The sequence below is a fragment of the Phoxinus phoxinus genome, assembly GCF_949152265.1.
Source record: "Phoxinus phoxinus genome assembly, chromosome: 3".
In the NCBI taxonomy this organism is placed as follows: Eukaryota; Metazoa; Chordata; class Actinopteri; order Cypriniformes; family Leuciscidae; genus Phoxinus; species Phoxinus phoxinus.
Genome location: NC_136878.1, coordinates 30,902,421 through 30,924,883, shown reverse-complemented (window position 1 = coordinate 30,924,883; position 22,463 = coordinate 30,902,421). Strand labels below are relative to the sequence as shown.

The following is a 22,463-nucleotide window of genomic DNA, read 5'->3' as shown; positions in this document are numbered from 1 at the left end:
ACGCACAAATTGAGGAGGCCGGAAATTTCTTTTCATTCCTTTTTTTTCTGCTATGAAAGTGACTGGTGCGTATAGTAATTTCTGTAAAGGTTACATAAAAAAACAGGACAAGCAGAAAAGGGCTGGATTTACTGAGAAGTAAACAGCCTTTAAAGGGCAGTTATCCAAATCATTAATTCAGCCAATCAAACGACTTAATTACCAGAAATTCATCAGATGGGCTTAAAGGTCAAAAAGTGACATGCTGGCTGCTTCTCTCCTCCTTCGCCTGGCTCGGCTCTCTCTCTTCTTCAACTAAATTGCCTAGCCCGGGGTCTCACTTCCGAAGCGTCTGATTAGAAAAATGCGGCCTTGATGCATGCACTTTTAATTTGCCCACAACAAGCACACACACACACTTATCCTCCCTCTAACCCTTCCATGGATTAGCCCAGATATGGCCATAGCTATCAGGGGTTCAAATCAACTCCAAAGCCTCCGAATTTAACAAAGCTTACTGTTGCAATTACTGCGTCCGCTTTTCAGTTTTTCCCCCCGCTTTATTGGGCGAATCACGTTGTTGTTTGTAGGTCGTCACTGCGCAGAGGAGTTTAATATGTTGGCCTGGCCTGACCCTGACACCCCACACATTGACTTCCTTTCCAAAGGCACCATGTAGAGCGTGAATGCATATGCTAATATGCTAACGGAACATATGAGATGTTCCTGCGTGAAATGTTTTAATGAGCTGGAAATTAGAGGATTTGGAGCTCACTTCCTTTCCTAAAGCTGTAGTGACAGTTTACTGTGAATGCATTGTGAGTGTTTTTTTGCTTTTTCCATGCAGGGGTCCTGAAGAAGGTCAGGGATGATATGGAGGTGACGGCAGCAGAAGACAAAGCCGCTACTGATCTTGTTCTGCAAAGCACAGAGGTGATACACATCCCTTATTTATTCACTTCTGGTGCAAATACTGTAATACTATTTTTCATTGCACCATTATGATTTTTGAAACAACCCTCCAATATAGAACTTTTGTGAATGTGTTTTTATTGGAATCAACATATCTATTGCTCTTGCGTGAGGTTAAGGGTTTAAACAAAACCCTGACCCTAAAAACTCCAAGAACACCCTGGAAACACCATATTATTGAGTTGGTGAATCTTGCATTGGCAAGCAGTGCTGTACATTATATCCTTAAATGCATGTTTTGTTTTGCATTGAAATACTGTATATTCCAGTCTGAGCAGATTTTGCATGGTATTTATGTATTTGTGTGTGTGTGTGTGTGTGTGTGTTTAGGTGGTGTCTCTTGAGTTTGGGTGGAGGGCTACATTTAGAGACCTCATTCCTCAGATGGCTCACTGTGTGAAGGTGGTGTTGGATGACGTGTGCAATAAGAATCTGGAGCAGGAGGAAGCCGCACATGCATCGAGCTCTGCTAACATCTCCATAACCCCTGTTGACCACAGACACGGTCCAGAGAGAGACTCTCCCAAGATGGTGGCGAAGGTAACTTAATAGTTGATATAGAACTGTAATGCGGTAACTACTGGAACTACTTTAGCCATGCATTTCCCTGAAAATAATTGCACACCTTAGAACGTTCGTCAACCATTCAGATTCAAGCATTCAACAGCCCCGTAATATAATGTAATGTACATGTAACTGACAAATGAGAACTAAAACACGGCATATACAGTATATAGCCTATACTAAGTAAAAACAAAGATGATTGGATTAACACAGGTGATACAAACGAGGGAACCGATCAGTAACCATAGAAACAAACTAGAACGCAATGAGTAACCTAGGAGACAAACAAGTGGCGGGGAAACTGAGAACAAATGAGACGTGACTGAGGGATACAAGTTAAAAGTCCATGAGGGTGTAACTAAGAATAATCGTGGAAAATTATAAGGCCGCACAGTGTAAGTGCTTTTTGTTTATATGTGGTTTCAGTAGTTCCTATTTCTTGCGTATAGTTTTTAGTACGAACGTTTTTTTGTGAATCATCATTTGGTCATGAAAGCGTTCGTACGCAGCTTTTACAAACAAATTTGTGCGTACGTATGCTTAATGAATGACACCCAATGCGTCCTGGCTGAAACAAGTATTAATTTCTTTAAAAAAAAGAAAAATCTTTCTGACCCCAAACTTTTGAATTATATACTCGAAACAGTTAGGTAATGACTTGTTTATATGCTTATGATAGTATCATATCAGCTTAGCAACTGAGCACCATTCATGCGGTGCTCCGAGTTTCTGCCGCATGTACTGTAGAGCATCCAAATAGTCTCTTATGAATGAGGAAGCTTGTAGGCTATTTGCATCAAGGCAGCTCACTAGGTTTTGAAACAGAGCTATAGAGGAAGGTATTTGTGAATATTTCCTTACCTTTCAAGTCTCTTTTGAAATACTTCAGTGGTTCACAGTGACATGACATGTCTGGCACCGTGGCTCCAGGAGCCTCTCTGGTCCTGTGAGTTTGCTCTGTGGCCCAGTGTCTTGCCTCATTTTATCCCTCATCACGGCGGTCCCCGTCTGAGACAAGATTCACTCGCTGCAGCTCAGACAGATTGATGAGCCATCACAGCCCCAAAGGATGGCCTCTGAGCTTGGATAGGATGCAGGTGTTTCAGTCCATGCATGCTCCATTCACCAGCCCTTTTTTTTCTAGTTAAAAACATATTTTTTTTCATGTCCACACTAGACAAGTCAAATTTTTTTAAGGAACTTACAGTAAATGATTAAAAAAACATAGACGCACGCACGCACGTTTTGATTTTAGATTTTTCATTGTAATTCTTTAGAACTTTCTATTCATCAAATATTCCTGGGGGGTGAAAAAATGCATCACGGTTTCCACAAAAAATGCTAAAGGGATAGTTCACCCAAAAATTAAAATTACCCCATGATTTACTCACCCTTAAGCCATCCTAGGTTTATATGACATTCTTCTTTTAGACGAATACAATCAGAGTTATATTAAAAAATGTCCAGGCTCTTCCAAGCTTTATAATGCCAGTGAATGGCCGTTCCTGTTTTGAAGTCCGTAAAAGCGCATCCATCCATGATAAAAGTGCTCCACACAGCTCTGGCGGGTTCATAAAGGCCTTCTGAAGTGAAGCGATGCGTTCGTGTAAGAAAAATATCCATATTTAAAACTTTATCTACTAAAATAAGACTAGCTTCTGGCAGACGGCCTACGCAAGTCGACTTAAGCCAAAAGAGTAACACTTGACAATGTATGAATCTTGGAAGACATCTTGAACATTTTTTAATATAACTCTTTGTATTGTTATATTATGATTGTATTCGTCTGAAAGAAGAATGTCATATACACCTTGGATGGCTTGACGGTGAGTAAATTTCCTTTTTGGGTGAACTATCCCTTTAAGCAACACACCTGTTTTCAACATTGTTAATAATAAGAAATGTTTCTTGAGCAGCAAATCAACATATAATAGAATGATTTCTGAAGGATCGTGTGACACGGAAGAATGGAGTAATGATGCTGAAATTCATTTTAGATTGGAATAATATTTCGCAATATTACTATTTCTGTATTTTTTATCAAATAAATGCAGTCTTGGCGAGCACAAGATACTTTTTTGAAACACATTTTAAATTCTTACCAACCCTTCATTTTTTAATAGTGGTGGACATATACAAGTACCATATTTTCTGGACTTTAAGTTGCTGTTTTTTTAATCATCTGAAACATGCTGTGACTCGTATTCCAAAGCGACTCACATAACTTACTTATTCTCAGGTACAACTTACTTTCTGAAAAATATGGTCAATTCCTTTAATGTGTTTTCATATTTCTGCATTTTTATAAGTATTGACCTCTGCATGCAAAGCTGCTTTAAAACCTTTGTCGAACATCAAAAAAAAAAAAAAAAAAATGCTTGTGCACAACATGGCCTCATCTCATGAAGTTTAAAACGTCAGCGTTCATGTCTGATTTCCATACCATTTCATTGATGCTGCCGACATCCCTGGAACCACATCACTAACAAGTGTCAAAATTTGTTCACACTCAAGACCTGTACGACACATTTACGTGTAGGTCAGTGCTTCAGAATGAGCAGCCCTCATCTCAAAGGTTAGCATGTGCATTTATTTGCATTCTCTGCTACCCTGAGTGTCTGAGAACCCCTTCTTTTTGACACGTGTCACCGCGGCCCATAAGTAGGCAGCGTTATGCTAGCCCAGACCTGACTTAGCCAGAACGTAGTCAGTCCAGATGCATTACAGAGATCGATACTTCACCCATTCATATTCATACATTCATGCTTTGTTTCGAACTCTCAGAGTCGCCAGACCTCCCGTCTGCATAATATTTCAGCAAACCATTTATCAACCTGAAACCGCGATCCAGCTATTGACCACCTCGCGTTGACGATCGTCCTTAACCCTGTGTGAGGAGAAGGATTTAGCACTGTTCAAAGGTGCAAGAAGACTGCTGCAGAGTTGAGCTCTTAAATGTTTTAAAGCTTTGCTGAGAAATAACCTTGTGGTGGCCGTCCTGTTGGAATCCATATCTTTGATCTGCTCTAGTTAAGGGTTCTCCGAACCGGAGCAGCAGGCTTTAGAAAGCCATAAATCTCACCGACACCTCTCGGGTGCTCATCACCTTGGATTGGGGCGAATCTTTGCATTCTCGCCCACATCTCTCTCATACTTCCCACTAAGCTTATAATAACAACACTCGGTCTGTTTTCGACTCGCTGTCCGTTCGGCCGATTGTTTCGAGACCTGTTCAGCCTTTAGGGGCTTCCGGTTTGGCGGGTCTCTTTAGGGATGCACTAGTAAAAATTATACCAGTTTTCGTATCATAATACAGAGTGCCAACATGTGCATCAGGTCATGTTTGTGGCTACGCAAAATGCACCTCTTTGTCTAAAGTGAATGTGAACAGGAAAGAAATGTGTTATTTTTTGTCTGTTAGGCTTTCCAATGGAGGTCAATAGATAGGGTGACCACCATCAAACAAACCAAATGTGGGACAATTACTAAGTTTGTGTGGGACAATGTGGGACATGTTACCAACACTAAAAAATAACCTGAAACTGTTATATAATGTCTATCTAACTTAATAAAAACATTTTTATTCTGCCTTTCAGCTGATTAAAATACTTTGTTCTTTAGTCCCTTCCAGAAAACACCATTACATTACAATGTAGCCTAACATAACACTTTATTTTACATGTCATTTAAGTTCAACATCACTGAGCCCAAAGGCAGCAGGCATCATGCAGATAATTATTTTTGAAACAGTTCTGACCAAGTCCAACTAAAATCCAACATAATAAATAAAGATCAAATAAAATAAAAAACAACATAAAATTTGTTAATTGACAGTCTTATATATTAAGAATCTATTAAACCAAAAACGTATATTTTTAGAAAGGATGTGAATTAGAACAACCACAACAGGCAATAAGTTCTAGTTCTAAATGTTAAATTTACATTTTAATTTACCGAATTATCCATTTGTTTTCTGACAGGGAACACATGGAACGAATCACCGCTCCACATTTTGATTGACAGCCGACACAACCTACCAGTGACCGTGTTTACTCCTTTCATTTCAACCATTGGATAGGATTTTAAAAACGGCTGTTGTATTTGCACTTCTGACGAAGCGCTGTTAAATATAGGTGAAAAACTACGGCACAAAAAGAATAAATAAAATGCTTTCTTAAAAAGGCAAAAGATCGCATGCACGTTTTCTTAATATGATCATTAAAAACCAACAGACTGATGGAAATGCGGGACATTTTCTCAATATGCGACGTGCGGGACAAGGGGTGAAAATGCTGTGCGGTACAACGCAAAGCGGGACGGGTGGTCACCCTATCAATAGACCTGCCTATGACTCTTATGATGTTAATATTAATTAAACATTATTAATCAGGAAACAAGAAACTCACTCACGGTTCTTAATTTGTTTACTGTTTTTTTTATTATTTGTACAAACTTAAAGCAGCATTTATTCAATTGATAAATACTTTCAACATTCCATTGGTTTAATTTAATTAGGCAATATTTATTGGTATAGTTTATTATGATGATATTGGTTAATGAGATTTATTCTAATGTACTAATTATACTAATATAAAAAATATAAAATAATAGTTCATAACATAAATCAACTAATCATTTTCTTTTATTATTATAATTTCATTATAATTACAATTTCTACTGACTTTTTATTTGTCAGCAATCATTACCTAATTGATAGATACTTGCAGCATACCATCTTTTTAATTTTAATTTAATATTTATAGTTATAGTTTATTATTAAAATAAATTATACAAATTTAGTAATGATACACATATTAAAAGTAATTATAATATTATAGTTAACATAATAAAGGACTAACTAATAGTTGTCTTTTATAATTATCATTTGATTATAATAAGCTTTTTTTATACTGACTTTTCATTTGTTCAATTACCTGAAAATCAATATTTTATTAATTTATAAATATTTACAGCATGCTTTTAATTTTTTTTTAATTACATTTTATAGTTATAGTTTATTATAATATTTTAAAATAATAGTTATTAAAATGTACAAATGATACAGAAAAACAATTATTCTATTATAGTTATTATAATATAATCAAACTTTTATAAATTGAATTTATTATAATTACGTTTTTTAAACAAAGGAGTGTTTTTTGTTGTTGTTGCACTATTGAAGCTTGTCTTGTGAATAGTGAAATCTCTCTGGTATTGCTACTAAAATGTTGTTATGGTGATAACTCTAGCGTGCTGCATCTGTTGTGTCTGTGGAAGCGCAGTGGAATGGCAGGCTGTGTAATGCAGATGCTGAAGTTTAGTGGAGAAGTATGAAGTCACCTCTCTCTTGCCTGTCCATGCTTGATTGATAGACCTGCTATTGGAAAAAGTTTCCTTTTAACATGTGCTGGGTTTTTTTCCTCTATGTTCGCAGAGGCCTTGGGACACGGTAACTCCCTGTGGAAGGGGGAAAGGGTGGAGTGGAGGGAGATATATACAACGCACACGTGTATTTTACTGCTCTCGAATAGCCCGGCACCGTAACTCATTTCTATAGGTATATAAATTCGACAGTGAACCCAGCACGTGCGTCTGGCTCTTCGGCATGGCCCGATCCGCTGCCGTAACTGCTGATCTGCATTAAACGAGTGGCTGGATGGAGGGATGGAGAAGGGGATGAATGGAAGCGCTAGATGGGGATAGATCCACAATGATTTCTTCATTTGTCAAGTGTTGGAGGAATATGGGTGGAGGAAGTTTGGTGTATGTTCCGTTCCAGGCCTGCCTCTTTTTTTGGCAATAACCCTTAGGGGTCTTCCTTTCAAGCAGCGTGTCTCCTGGGGCAATGTAAGGCAGATGTAACAGGCACACACACTTTCGTAATCATTTTGAAGAGAAAATACCATTGCTGATTCACTGTTTCCTCCAGGACAAATGTGGAAAAATGAGATAAGTGTTGCTGCTCTCTCCAGGCTCCACAGGAGGGGAACTGCAGGTATTTGAATCCGAAAATGGCCCTGAATGTCTCTCACAGTCATATCGGCATGGATGATTCGGTTATTCTATTGCAATAAATGCTAGCTGGTTTGCATATGGTAGAGTTGTGTGAGCTGCTGAAATGCAATTTCGGTCTTCAAAAAGGGAAGTTTGAGTGTGGTACGATAAGGAATTTCTCAGTGTATAGCGCTGAATGTTTTTTTGACGGATTTAAGAGGGACAGGATGGAGTACATAAAAGTTTTTTTCCCCGACAATAACTATCTGCAAATAATTCAACTGAATGGTCATGATAGTAAAGAAGCACTGTCTAGTGAGGATAACAGTATAGTTGCACCAAACAAGTTCTTAAGTGTTAAAAAATAAATCCGTCAGTGTCGGAGATGAAGCCTTGTTCATGTACTTCAATATGTTGTGTTGTGTCATTTCCTAAGCCAACCGCTCTCTCTCTTTTATTATTTCCCGTTAAACTGTCCTGTTGTATTTACAGGCAAAATAAAATAATAAAATAAACTGAGTTTTATTCATTGTCTTTAATAATGTGGAATTTTGCAGGGGCAAAATAGTTGAGTTGTGAAGTGGGGGACACATTAAAGGCACAGTATGTAAGTTTCGCCACCAGAGGACGCTTATTCAAAACAATTACGAAGGCGTAGCCTGACGCCGCCGTGAATGTGAGTGTGGAATCATGGGAGTTGTCGTTTTTACCTCCACAGCCGAGGGAAAGCAATCTGATGGGACTCATGTTCATGGATAAGCTAATGTGTTAAAGTTTTATTAATGTTACTGGTATGATGCAGGGCAGGGCAGAGAGCCTGGGACATTTTTACATTGCTGTTTTTATTATGCTTATATGCTGCTGTCGGCCGCTGCCGCTCATTCGCATTCGCCACCTCCTCTGAACTTGAACTTCGTTACAGTTACATTTGATCACTTAAATTCACATTATCTTATTTCATTCTAATGAAACCACCGTTTCACAAACAAGTGCTGAAATACTCATAGAGGTCACTTTATTTGACAAATTAAAATTAAATAAAAAATTTTACTCGGTCAAAACAATCATACTAAACATACATTTGAGTGTCCTGAATGTTATGTTTTAACGTTATTGTGCGTTCGGTGACTGGTATAAGAGACTTGTTGCACATTGCAGCAAGCTAAATCATATTATAATATCATATTAATAAAAGCTGGATGACTTGTGTTGCTAAATGGCATGCAATTAATTTGAAAACTTTGTATGGTGGAGAAAATGCTGTATTGCTGTTAATAATGCTTTTTATAAATGAATGAATGAATGAATGAATGAATGAATGAATGAATGTGGCATTTATATAGAACTTTCATATGTACTACTGTCCCCTTTCTGATTTTGCTATGTTAGAGCTATAGTTGCGTTATTTTTTGCCTCTTCACGATGACTCGCTTGCTGTAGTCCTCAGTTGTAAGTCGCTTTGGATAAAGGCGTCTGCTAAATGACTAAATGTAAATGTACATGTAGACACTTGACAAAATAGTGTTACTCGCGGTAAATCAAGAAAACAAAGAATTCGAAAAATAAGACTAGCCGTGTTGAGCTATATAACAATGGTTAGTTTTCTGTCAATAAAGTTATCCAAACAGTTGCTCACCTGTCAAAAATAAATAAATATATATATATATATATATATATATATATATATTTGGTGTTTCCATGATTTCTACCGCAGTTATTTTAATCCATATTGTGCCTTTAATGCATAAATATTGATTATCTATTGATCATATAGTATTATTATAAAAACCTTTTGAAAAACTATTCACTGTATTTCCAGTTCTGTGCAGACATAGTGGAGCAGATGGATGCTTTTCTCCCTCTGGCTGTGGCGTTTAGAGAGGACACCCTGCTGCCCGTGTGCTCCAGCTACGTGGAGGTGTGTGGCCGTGTGACTTCTCTCCTTCTGACGAGGCTAGAGGACAGGCAAGGGGAAGTGCCGGCCTCAGCTCCCCTCAAGAACCTGCCCATTCTGATGGCCACCAGTGACTACATTCACCAGAAACTCACTCACTATGAAAGCAAGCTCAGAGACGTGTGAGTTAAACACATTTTTTAAAGCACTCCTGTTTGTTGATTGTAGACATTTTAAAATATATTAAACCAGAACTAGAAAAACTAGAACAAAAGCAATTTTGAATTGTAATATTTCACAATATTATAGTATTTTTGATCAAATAAATGCAGCCTTGTTGAACATAAGATACCTCTTAAAAAATCGTACTGACCCGACCCATACTTTCGAAGGGTAGTGCTACTGTGATCTTTAATCATGTTTTTAGTTAGTCCAATGAAAGTCATTTTAATGGTAAGATTAAGTAAAAAATATATAATTTTCTTCATTGTTTTTTTGTATTTTGTATTCCAGTAACTATATAAATATCTTTAAAACAAGATAACATTTGTGTAAGTTATTTAGACTTGTTATTAGAGAATATACATTATTTGTATTCACTTTGTTTTTTAATATATTATGAAGTTTATTTTTCTTATTTCTATTTTTAAGGAAATATAGTGTATGGTTTATGCTTAATACAACAACAACAACAACAAGAAAACAAATAGCCAGAATCTTAGTCTAGATTCTTAACAATTCTAATTTGCATGTATTTGCATTTCAAATGCATAAACACCTGATAAAGATCTGAATGTTTTGGCCCAAGTATACATTTATCAAATGCAGAAGCCGTGCCGTATTTCTGTCGTTGAGGTGGCGTGAGGAATGACAGTGAAGTCTGATCCTCCATATTGTGGTAGCCCTGATTTCATAAATAACTCCAAATCTCTCCATGGATGATAGGTAGGCTATATTAAAAAACTCAGCTTGGGTTTGACCTGTGCATTTGTACATAAAATGAAAAGTGTTTGGAGAGGGTGAGCACTGCTAAAGTTCACCGGTTTATGGTACACTTTGTCAAGCCCAGGTTTCCCTGGCCAGGCAGCCTGTCAGACGGACGTCAGATTTACTAAAATGCTGTAATTGGATTGTAAAGAACCGGAGTGAGACGTACGTGCGCTGGTGGGCTCTGACAGAACTATTCACCTATGTGTTTGTAAGGTTATAGCCGAGAATGAGCAACAGAAAGAGAGTGAGACGGACAGAAAGGGGTATCAGACCGTATGTGTGGCCTTATTCTTAAAGAAGGGGAGTGAGAAAACATTAGCCGAGGAATTAGGAGGTGTTGAATGATTGACAGGTAATAATAAGAGCCATTTGCTGATATTAATCACGTAGTGGCTCTTTGACCTGTAAACCACACCGCTTTTGCTTTAAACCATGCCTTGTGTCTTTGATGTCTCCAACACCAGGCCTCTAACTCTGCTGCCCATTCAGAGAAGCCAGGATGTGTTGGCGGCCCTGAACGATCACCTGACCAGCTACTGCGTCCATGTGTGCGCCACTAGTATACTGCAGGATGCCGAGAGCCACTACTGGAGTGACCCCAACCCTTTTTACGAGGTACAGATGGTTGTAGCTTTTCTGGCTATATTTTAATAATAGTTCATGTTACGTGGAAGCCTTGTTGAGGGCTTCTCTGTGGGGCTGGGTTAGGTTGTTGGAAGACAAAACATCCTGTGCTTTTAAAGTGTGCTCAAGGATAAAGCTGTGGTGAAGTCAAACAGCATAATCACATTCAGAACTTAAGTGTATCTGCATTGAAATGCGGTGACATTGGGTAATAAATGATACATTGTATTATTGTATTCTTAAGTAGTCGCCCTCTTACATTCTTGGCTGTTCTTGCACGGTGTCTATTTAGTGACTATTTAGTTGATCCAACCTCAATCCTTAGTTGATCCAACCTCAAGGCCTGCCATTCTAAAGAGCCTTAAAAAAACAACATATTCTTATAACACACACACACACACACACACACACAAAATGCTTGAACGTTGTGCATATTTGTAACCAAATTCCAGTCTCAGCAGATCTCACAAATTTTATAGAACCAGAATGTGTTTGTGTAAAACCTTCTTGTCTTTCCATTAAAGAAAAAGAACATTAGGTTGTTAGGGGGGGGGGGGGATGATATATTTCTATTTTTTTATATTATAATTTTATTTAAGTCTATTTGTTTTGTTGACGGGGGATTATTTGGGAAAGGTTTTGGAGCTTTTAGCTTGATTCATTTGTAAGAATCAGTTAAAACGGTCCATTTTAATCAATATATTTAATACACATTTTCATTAAACAGTTTGTTTGCATCATCATCCAAAATGTTCTATTTAAATTACATGAAATTTTTTATTAAATTGTCTTATTAAAATGTTTTAGATACAAAACATTATGTAGGTTTCATTAGGTAACATTAGTTGACTACTTTAGTTAACATGAACTAATAATGAACAATACTTCTACAGCATTAATCTTAATTAATGTTAATTTCAACATTTACTAATACATTATTAAAATAACATGTATTAGTGAGCATTAGTTAATGCACTGTCAATTAACATGAACAAACAATAAACAGCTGTATTTATATTAACTAACATTAACAAAAAATAAATAAATACTGTAACAAATGAATTGGTCACTGTTAATTCTTAGTTAATAAATTAATTAATGTTAAAAAATGAGACCTTATTGTTAAGTGTAACCAAATATACATACACTAAGTAAATATCCGTATACACTACACATTCTTTTGTTTATTTAGTGAAAAACAGTTTTTGACACATTTTTAACTAGATTTTTACTTTTTGTTGTAAGCATTTCAAATTGATTTGTCTGCAATTGTTAATAAAATAAATAAATAAATAATACAAAATCAAACTTGTAAGCCTTTTCAGACCAAATAAGAAATATGATGTTTATATTAAACATGGTCAAAAGTTTGAAGAAGAAAAAAACTCAATCTACAGTATATTGCTAGCTGCAAAGCTCTCAGTCCTATTCTCATAATGACCCTTCCTCTAGTCTTTTCAGTGGGGCTTATGTTGCCCTGAGGCAGCTTTTAGACTAACCATCTGTGTGTCGAAGAGTCTAGCCGTTCCCGTAGCCCTAACCTTACCTCCATTAAGATATCAGCACACTCATAAGCGCTCTCACAGATGCGTACGCACACATCCGCCCGTCGCGGGGCTGTGGGGCAGACTGGCCTGCTGTGTGCAGGTGTGAGTCTGCGCCTCTGCTGACCTGTATCCCCTCTTCCCCCTCCTCCCTTTCACTTCCTCCTGAGCAAATGCCAAAGGGCCCGAGTGCTTCCAGAGGCCCGGTCGCTAGCGCTAAATCCCTGGGTCCGGACGTGTGGTCATGCCCCTGTGTGTCCCTTTCTATGGCTGACTTATCCGTGGCTCACTGGTGGACCACGTCCCAGCTCTCATTAGGAGATGTAGTACATGGTTGTTAATAATCTCTCTTTGGTCATACTGTGAACTCCTAATGCTGCTTCCTCTTTGCCTGAAAGTAATTAGCCTCTTAGGAAACCAGACTCTCTCGTCCTTTTTATCATTTTTCTGAATTGTGTTTCCATTTCTTGCTTTTCCGTTAGAGCTGTTGAGCAAGTATTCATACAATTCTGAAAGCATCTCAGCAACTTGAGTCTGAACCTTTAGATCAGTCAGATTATTCCTGTTATGCACTACATTTGTGCTCTGTAGCTTTAAAAAAAATAATATTGGGTCGCAAATAATTTCTTTAAAAGTGCAGAAATAGCTTTATACTTAAACTTTATTCATTAAACCTTGATTATTCACACAGTGACATGATTTTGCATAACAGGACTGAGGTTAAGTGAATGGAAATAAAGAGCTGAAGCTCAATAAATGTGGAAATTTGAAATTTATTTTTGATATTTTCGAATCTTTTTGACATTTTTAATAATAATTTGTTACATTTATATAGCGCTTTTTCTGGGAAGGGGGGAATCTCCTCAACCACCACCAATGTGCAGCATCCACTTATTGTGCCAGAACGCCCACCACACACCAGCTTACTGGTGGAGAGGAAACAGTGATGAAGCCAAACAGTATATGGGGATGATTAGGAGGCCATGATGGACAGAGGCCAAGGGGCAAATTTGGCCAGGATGCCGGGGTTACATGTTTTAAAAACATTATGCAGAGTTCTGTCATTTTATCGAAGGATAGAATGTTTTAGGGCAGGGATTTTTAAACTAGGTGTCTGGGGAACCCTAGGAGGCCGGTGGAATTACACGTGTTAACTTAATATATTTATAAAAATAATATTTAACATATAAAAATATTTTGTTACACATTTAGGCAATTTGATATTAATACTGTTTCATAATGCTTTCACAATACATATAAATTGTACACAAATATACATATAAATTATTATATTAATGCATTTATTTAATTTGTTTATATTTGTTTGTAAAATTATTACTAATACAATTATTTCTTTTTAGGACTATACAGTTCTCTAATAGTGCCTAGACAAATATACGATTAATTTTAAATATTTGGAATCCAGATATTTATTTTAGTTTTTATAATATCACACTTACTAAATGCCCCAAAAAATGGGCATTTAGTAAAAATATATATATATATAGTTGCCCTTGTAAGGATATAATCATATGTGATGGTCTTTGGCATCATTTAAATCCTCTGTTTTAAAGTGAGACAAACCAGCTAATACATCACATAATTCATCAAATCTGTTGTTTATACTTGTTCATGTTTATGCTGTTTTCCCCCACCAAAAAGTGATATCACTTCCTGGAGGATGATGTCATGGAACTGGCTTTTGTTAGTTGCAAAAGTCTAACAGGATGGAAAATAAAATTGAGAGCACAGGAAAAAACCTATAAAATCCAATTAAAACAATATTCCCAAGAAAACCACGTTTTATTTGAACTATTGTGATGAGAGAAAGGAAAAATGCTGAAACATCTGGATAATTTCTTAATGAATTCCCAGTTTTGAGGTATATTTGCTATGGACATGGAGACATGGTTAAAAAGCAACATCTGCTCAAACTTTAAAATTCACTCCTATGTTCAATTTATGATTTCCATTTTAAAATTACGAGTTATATTTCACCCAATATTTTAAGTCTCACATGATGAGACTTGCATAACAGGAATGACCCGTTCATTTTAATCTTTGCCATCTTGACTCTGTGTGCATGTATGTCTGGGTAATGTTCAGATGAACAGTGATTGAATATCCAGATTAAAACTTCAAAGTATCCATACGCTCTCTCTTTCTCTGTGGTAATGAGGGGTCCAGGTGCAGCGTGCAGGTTGCATGACCATGAGGGTCTAGAGGAAGATTGTCTGGAAAGACTTCTGACTTTTTTCCTTTCTCTTCATTTCGGTATTTATTTGCAGTGATATCATCATCATCATCATCTCTTTACCAGTCTCTCTTTGTCTCTTTTTTTTGTCTCCTCCACCATTTTTTTTTCAGGGTGAAAGGTGTTCTTTCTCCATCCAGATGTGGCACTATTTTCTCACAGGCCTGCGCAGTGACCTTTGGGGCGCTGTTGCCCCCGTGCAGGCCCGACAGACCTTGGCCCAGGTGCTGTGTGAGACCCTGGAGGTTTTAGTTCAGAGGTACTCAAGAGCACGACCTTCCTACAAAAGACTCCCTCAGATCAGGTACCAGATAAGAGGATCATTTGAAAACCTGCCGTATTTAACATTAGAACTGTTGTTCTTTTTTTAAATGTCTCGGGTGGGCAAGGAATTCTCAGTTCCTTTAAATGGTTCCATTCACCATTGTTTATTCCATTCCATCCAGTTCCACAGACACAATATTTCAGTTTGTGTGTGTGTGTGGATGGATGGATGGATGGATAGATGGATAGATAGATAGATAGATAGATAGATAGATAGATAGATAGATAGATAGATAGATAGATAGATAGATAGATAGATAGATAGATAGATAGATGGATGGATGGATGGATGGATGGATGGATGGATGGATGGATGGATGGATGGATGGATGGATGGATGGATGGATGGATGGATGGATGGATAGACGGATAGATAGATAGATAGATAGATAGATAGATAGATGGATGGATGGATGGATGGATGGATGGATGGATGGATGGATGGATGGATGGATGGATCGATGGATGGATGGATGGATAGATAGATAGATAGATAGATAGATAGATAGATAGATAGATAGATAGATAGATAGATAGATAGATAGATAGATAGATAGATGATAGATACTATAAGATGTATAATTATAGATGTAACTACTGAAATTAATTATAGCTGTAATTAAATGCAGGTATTTTTAAAATATAAGTACAATGTAAAAACATATGTACACAACAAGTTCATTTAAATGTTAATGATTTATTTAAATGTTAGTACAGTTAAAAACACTTATTATAAACCTTTTTTTTTTTTTCTCTCTCTCCTCCATTATATTAATAAAATACTATTTCCTATCATCTTACTTATTGTTTAATCTGTATGAGTGTAAAAAGAGTGTTGGATTATTCTCATCCGGTTGTTGCGTGGTGGAAATGTCGTGCTGAAGTGGCCATGCTTGGTTAAAGTCACCCCTCTTCATCTTGTGGTCAGCAGTCACACTCAAACACACTCTAACTGAGAGCAGTCGTCCATGCTGTCTGACTGAATGATCTTACCGTATTTCTGCCGCACTGAGACGCACAAGCCCACCTTCTATCAGGAACCTCGGGCTTAGCAGACAGTGTTGAATGCTTTAGTGATTATGCCGGTGTTCGGCCCCGGGGGTCAAAGCAGATCTCCAGATTTGTAGAACAGTCTCTCTTTGTTAGCACATGGCCCTGCCTCAGTGCCTGGCGGAGGGCCCGGTTCTTTCATGCTAGACGGGTCCAACCGCCCAGGCCTTGTGCGTAGCATTAACACATACTTAAAGTGGTTAAAGATGCCACAAGAGCACGCTTCCCCTCCACTCCAGGACTGATGAGAAAGAGCAGATCGCCCAGGGCTGCACTGAAGGAATGAATGGAGGGAACGTTTTTTCTTTCGGCAAGGACACCCGGTTATGAGCTCTTCAGTGCCGGGTGAGCTCAGGGTCTGCCAAGCAGATGGGCTCTCACTCCGCTCCCTTCTCTTTTTCTCCTATCTGGTGAAAGGGGAACTTTCGCTGTGCTATAAAGCAGAACTTGGTGGTAGGTGATGAAAAGTTGAGTTTAATATGGAAACCAAAGTGGGTTACTCAACCTCTCTGGATACTGAGAGAATGTACAGAAGTACATCATACACTCATTTAGCGGTTTGAACTGAGCAGAGCATGCATTTATTTGAGCTTACTTATTTACCCATATGTATCTGAAAGTATAGGGATAGATAGATAGATAGATAGATAGATAGATAGATAGATAGATAGATAGATAGATAGATAGATAGATAGATAGATAGATAGATAGATAGATAGATAGATAGATAGATGGATGGATGGATGGATAGATAGATAGATAGATAGACAGACAGACAGACAGACAGACAGACAGACAGACAGACAGATAGATAGATAGATAGATAGATAGATAGATAGATAGATAGATAGATAGATAGATAGATAGATAGATAGTTCAAACTTCCACAACATTTTTTTTTATTGTCACACAAGGGTCAAAAACCCATGACAGCATTATGTATGTATCTGTTCAGAGAAAGTATATCAAATAAATGAGTCATTCATTGAAAAACGAATAAGAGAAATCGCAATGCTCAGTGCCTTTTTGGCAGAAGCATAACCTGTTTGTTTACTCTAGAATGTGCATGTGTTTTATTAGGCCCTGAAATGTCTGATTTTGAGGGGATTTGAGATAAAGACACTCGTTTTATATATTATTTATGATTTATTAAAAGTATGATTGTGACATAATCCTACCCATCAGGATGTGGTTCCAACTCTGAAGTTAAGGTTAGGGTTTGGGGTTAGTATTTGTTTCAGTGTTTACAGTCAGCACTGTGATTGGCATGCCCAATTAAATCTTACTATAAATATAATTGATTTTCAAATTAAATAATCCACAAGCAAGTATGGCCATACAGTGTAGCTCTATCAAATATCACATATTACACATAAAAGACAACGTTTTGCTAGTAATTCTTGGTTAGGACACAGTGTGACAGTAGCCGCGTTTCCATTACCCTTCAAATTGCGCAAATTGAAATTGCGAATTGAAAATACGCTCAATGGAAACACGTCAATTTCGCAAAAACTCTCATTTATCGCAAAAAAGTTTTTACGCTCGCATGAGGAGGTTTTTCAGCCAATTCGAAAAAGGAATATTTCGCAAAACTGCAATGGAAACAGTTTTTGCGCATTTACAGTCACCTGACTTAGAAGACGCGGTGTGTTTGGGGTCCGTGTACGCAAATAATAATAATTATCATCATTAGCCTATAACATAGGCTACATATTTAGATGAGGCTTTTATCCAAAAAAAAGGAACAAACCAATTCGTCAAATGTCATTCATAATACGGGTTAGACAATAATAATACAGAGCTGAGATTATCACAAATAAACACAATATTTTGACGCATATCTAAGGGTATGTGTGGAGTGTGGAGCGCGCACTACATGGCACGGAGGCGCGGGCGTGAACATTTTCCTATTAACAGTGAAACAACTTAATATAGCCTACTCTATAATTTCTGGTCATACAGAAAATAATAATACATTATTTGTAACTAGTTTTATTTGTGTAAACAATAACAAGAAAATGTTGTGCTTTTGTAGGCTAAAATAAAATAAAACAATCAGGCGCGTTTTCATGATCTCCGTGAACTGGAGCGCGAGAACTGAAACAAAATATAGCCTATGTAGCTAAAGCTTGAAGTGTCCACTTTAAAACGAACAAATTCGAATCGAAAGCTATACATTTTGTTCTGATTAAGTAATCCGTATGAAAGGTGCATTTCTCTCTAAAAGCGCATCTGCTTAACAGCGGAGATGGAGATGTTTTTAGCCGAGTTAGAAAACAATAGTTTAATAATATTAATGGCTCTTTCTTATTCAGCACTGCGGGAAAATGTCAATTCCAGGTTCTAATTTGGCCTTAGAAAACCAGTAAAATCAACAAGTTTTCCATATTAATTTGTGAATATTTTACATGTTTAATAAAGGGGGAAAAAGTCATTAAACAAACATCTGAAAATTCGTCGATATTTACTTATTTGCGCAGCAGTTGGTGTAGCCAGTTCAAATTAAAATTGTGGTGTTCAACTTTGCGTTTTAAAAAGACAACCGTTTATTTTTCGTTTTTCAATTACGGGTTTAAAAAGGAAAAAACGAATGGACACAAAAGCAGCCTACATCGTTTGGAATAGGAGACAGAGTTCTTTATTAAATTCATAAAAGAAACAATAATTAGCCTATAGGAATACTGGATTCTAAACTTCAAAGAAATGCCACAATCAAAACCTCAGCGCAGAAATGAGGGTGAAACACCCAGAAACTCCTTATATTTCGTTTGGAATAAGGGTCTTTCCCTGCCATTAATGCTTGGATAACACGTACGTCTCCCTCCATTAATAATAATAATGTCTAATGCGGTGGCTGTGAGATTATATAAACCAACGTCCGCTGCCGTGATTTTTGGAATGACTATCGCGAGAGAAAAAAGGACGTTTTAGTCGCATAACATCGGTTAATGGAAACGCCGTCATTTCGCAATAGTTTTGTATCGATATTTCGATAAAAGCGCAAAACATTTGCGCAAATCTGTAATGGAAACGCGGCTACTACTGAGTTATTCCTAATATGAGGTGTCTCGTTGCCTCCTCCAGGGTTGATATTACAGCTCTTCTGCTGTGCGTGGAGCATCTGATGTGGAGTATGTGTGAGTCTGTGGAGGAGTTGCTAAGGCCAGATGCAGCCCGTGGATCTTGGATGTGGTCCATACACAGCCTGTGTAACCAGCTACTGACCGTACTGGTCATCCTTACATCACCTCTGGCGGAGCTGCACAGGTGACACAAGAGTCGGGATAAACTTGCTGGATTATTGAGAGCTACAGGAGCAAGATTAGTCATTTGATGAGAGTGTGTTTATTTATTTATTAGGTTTTTTCTCTCTCTCTCTCTCTCTCTCTCTCTCTCGCTCTCTCCAGGGTTTTTCAGGGAGGCTGCGGTGGAGGAGGCAGCAGAACTCCAAAATTTCCAGAGGGAGTGAACAGTCGTGACACAATGTGGCTGAGCGTAATGAACCCTACACTGTTCACAGAGGAGCTGCTGAGGTACTGACAGCATTGAGCAACAAACCAAAGTGTTCAGTCAGTGGTCAATGATTAACCCATTAATGCCATTTTCCTCCCCAGAGATGTCTTACAATTAGAATTACACTATCATATAAAAGTTTGCGGTCGATAATCTCTAATGCTCACCAAGGCTGCATTTATTTGATCATACAGTAAAAACAGTCATATTGTGAAACATAATTACAATTTAAAATAATTATGTATAATATATATATATATATATATATATATATATATATATATATATATATATATATATATATATATATATTTAAATATATTTTAAAATGTAATTCATTCCTGTGATGACAAAGCTGAATTTTTAGCATCATTACTCCAGACTTCAGAGTCACATGATCTTTCAGAAATCGTTCTAATATGCTGATTTGGGGCTCAAGAAAGGTTATTATTAGAATCAATGTGGAAAACAGTTGTTCTGCTTATATTTTTTATGGAAATCGAAAGTTCAAAGTATATTTTCAATATAAATTTAAATACCAATATAATAAACAATGTAAAAGTCTTTACTGTCACTTTTGATAAATTGTATGCATCCTTGTTGATTAAAAGTATTTTTTCAAAAAAATTACTGACACAAGTGTATTTTTCACATAATGATTATTAATGTGTCTACTTAGGTGGACACGTCTTTATTAATAATAATATACTTATTACTAATACTTATGCTACTTATTAATATTTATCAGGAATTAAATCTGATTACTGAGGTGGACACATATGTCTTTAATAATAATAATAATAATAATAATATACTACTTATAACTAATACTTCTGCTACTTATTTATATAAAATATAATGTCCAAAAAGTGTTACAATCCCAGTACATAATAGTAATGTAATATTATTAAAATAAAATACTTGTAACACATTACCCTGTGTTGTTGGTATACAAATTGTACCTCTATTGCTGAGTCCATTATTTATTTAAGTTTTATTACAAGAAAAACACACACAATGTGTCACCCAAATGAGGCTAGTGTGGCCTTTCAGTTTTCGTTCATGTGTTAAACGCACACAAACACAGTCACTACATTACCGCAGTCACCAGGCCCCCAGACTCACGGGCCTTAATGCAGGCCAGATGCAGATGCCATAGTTAGTCATGCTGTTTATGCTGACATGCGCTGCGGGTCTTCAGCCCGGGTGTGAAAGGCTGAAACGGAGCCTGTAGGAGGACTGTGAATGTCAGCCACATCTCACGTCACCCTCCTCAAGCCCCCCAGCACAGCTCCAGACTCCCACTTCAGCGTGATATCATCGCGTGTCCCGCTTACACAAATCACCGGTCGTCAGCCCCACCGGCTCCGCTTCCATGAAGTCCAAGGGATTTAAATTAGTGCATTTTTATTGCCTGTTCCTTTTTTATTTATTTATTTAGCCTCGCTGTGTTCAAGACTCCCTGAGGGTCACGCGGTGAGGGCCCCACCATAGCCAAGAGGCCATGCACCAAAATCAAACTCTTCTTCTCACTCAAACACTCCCAACAAACTGACAGTTTGGATTATTAAATAAAAAAGTAATAAAGAGACAAGAAATATCAATAAATCAAGGAGCATTATGGGCAGGAAGGGATTTTTTTTTTAGTTACACGTGCGCAAGTTCAAGATACAGCGAAACCTGACCTCATGGTGTAGCTTTCAGATTTATCAGGACCATTAACGTGGGATATCGGGTGGATTACCGGGCCTTTGACATGACAAATCTGTTGCTTAACTAAAGCATAATGTTCTCCTGATATGTTGCAGAGCTCACCCTTCACTTTAATACTTGTTCTGCACCCAAGGTCAGAGATAAATAATGATATTTAGTGGTTTGTGCTTAAGTATGCATGACTATTATTACCATTGGGATGTCATTGGCCATTTGAAGAATTTATTTATTTATTTTTCTTTTATTGCATGGGGATACTTTTAGAATGACAATTAAAAGACTTGATAGTGAAAAATAAATATACCAAAAACGTATTTGAAATACATTTATTTTATGCTAAGTATACTACAAATACATTTACATATGGATGTACTTAATATAAATACCCTGCAATTGTACTGTTGGGTATACTACATTTGTGTACTTAAAGTCGGCTAAATTGGATAAACTAATTTTGTGCTTAATGCACTTTAGTTATCCAGAAGTATTGTAAATATATACTTAAGTTTATTAGATGGCTTGGTTGAATTCTAATGTAGAATGCGGTCTGTTATTTCTTGATAACAGACCCGCTGCTAAGGATAACACACCGTTGCCATAAAAAACAGAGCATTGCCATGGACACGGTGTTCTTTAGCGGAAGCAATACAATCGTTTTTAAATCAATAAACTCCATTTTAAATCAATATTTTGTATCAAATTATTGATTTATTTGGTAGGTAGCCATGTAATAAGTGGGATAATGTAGAGCGAGGCAGTTGTTATAGCGAATACAACCCCTTCAGGCTGATTCAAGACCCCTTCACCTCGCGTCGGGTCCGGATCAGCTTGTCGGGGTTGTATTCGCTATAACAACCGCCTCGCTCTACATTATCCCTTACATATTTGATTTTGCTAAAGTGGAACTATTGCAAGTACTATTAACTATGGAACTATTGACTTTTGTGTTAGAATTGTTTACATGCTGTTGATCAGTGTTTGATTAAAGGTACTGTTGTTGGGTGAATTTTACAATAGGCAAAATTACAATAGGAATCCACGCAATCAG

The 22,463-nt window shown here is 37.1% G+C and overlaps 1 protein-coding gene across 1 annotated transcript in view; it reads left to right on the top strand.

Moving 5' to 3' along the window:
* Positions 1 to 22,463, top strand: part of kiaa0825 (KIAA0825 ortholog) — a 143,450-nt gene that overhangs the window by 26,703 nt on the left and 94,284 nt on the right. Inside the window, exons 6-12 of the mRNA XM_079606562.1 lie at positions 827 to 912; positions 1,282 to 1,491; positions 9,329 to 9,585; positions 10,858 to 11,008; positions 14,929 to 15,119; positions 19,274 to 19,456; positions 19,597 to 19,722. Coding sequence (XP_079462688.1) covers positions 827 to 912; positions 1,282 to 1,491; positions 9,329 to 9,585; positions 10,858 to 11,008; positions 14,929 to 15,119; positions 19,274 to 19,456; positions 19,597 to 19,722 — 1,204 coding nt within the window. The remainder of the gene's footprint in view (positions 1 to 826; positions 913 to 1,281; positions 1,492 to 9,328; positions 9,586 to 10,857; positions 11,009 to 14,928; positions 15,120 to 19,273; positions 19,457 to 19,596; positions 19,723 to 22,463) is intronic.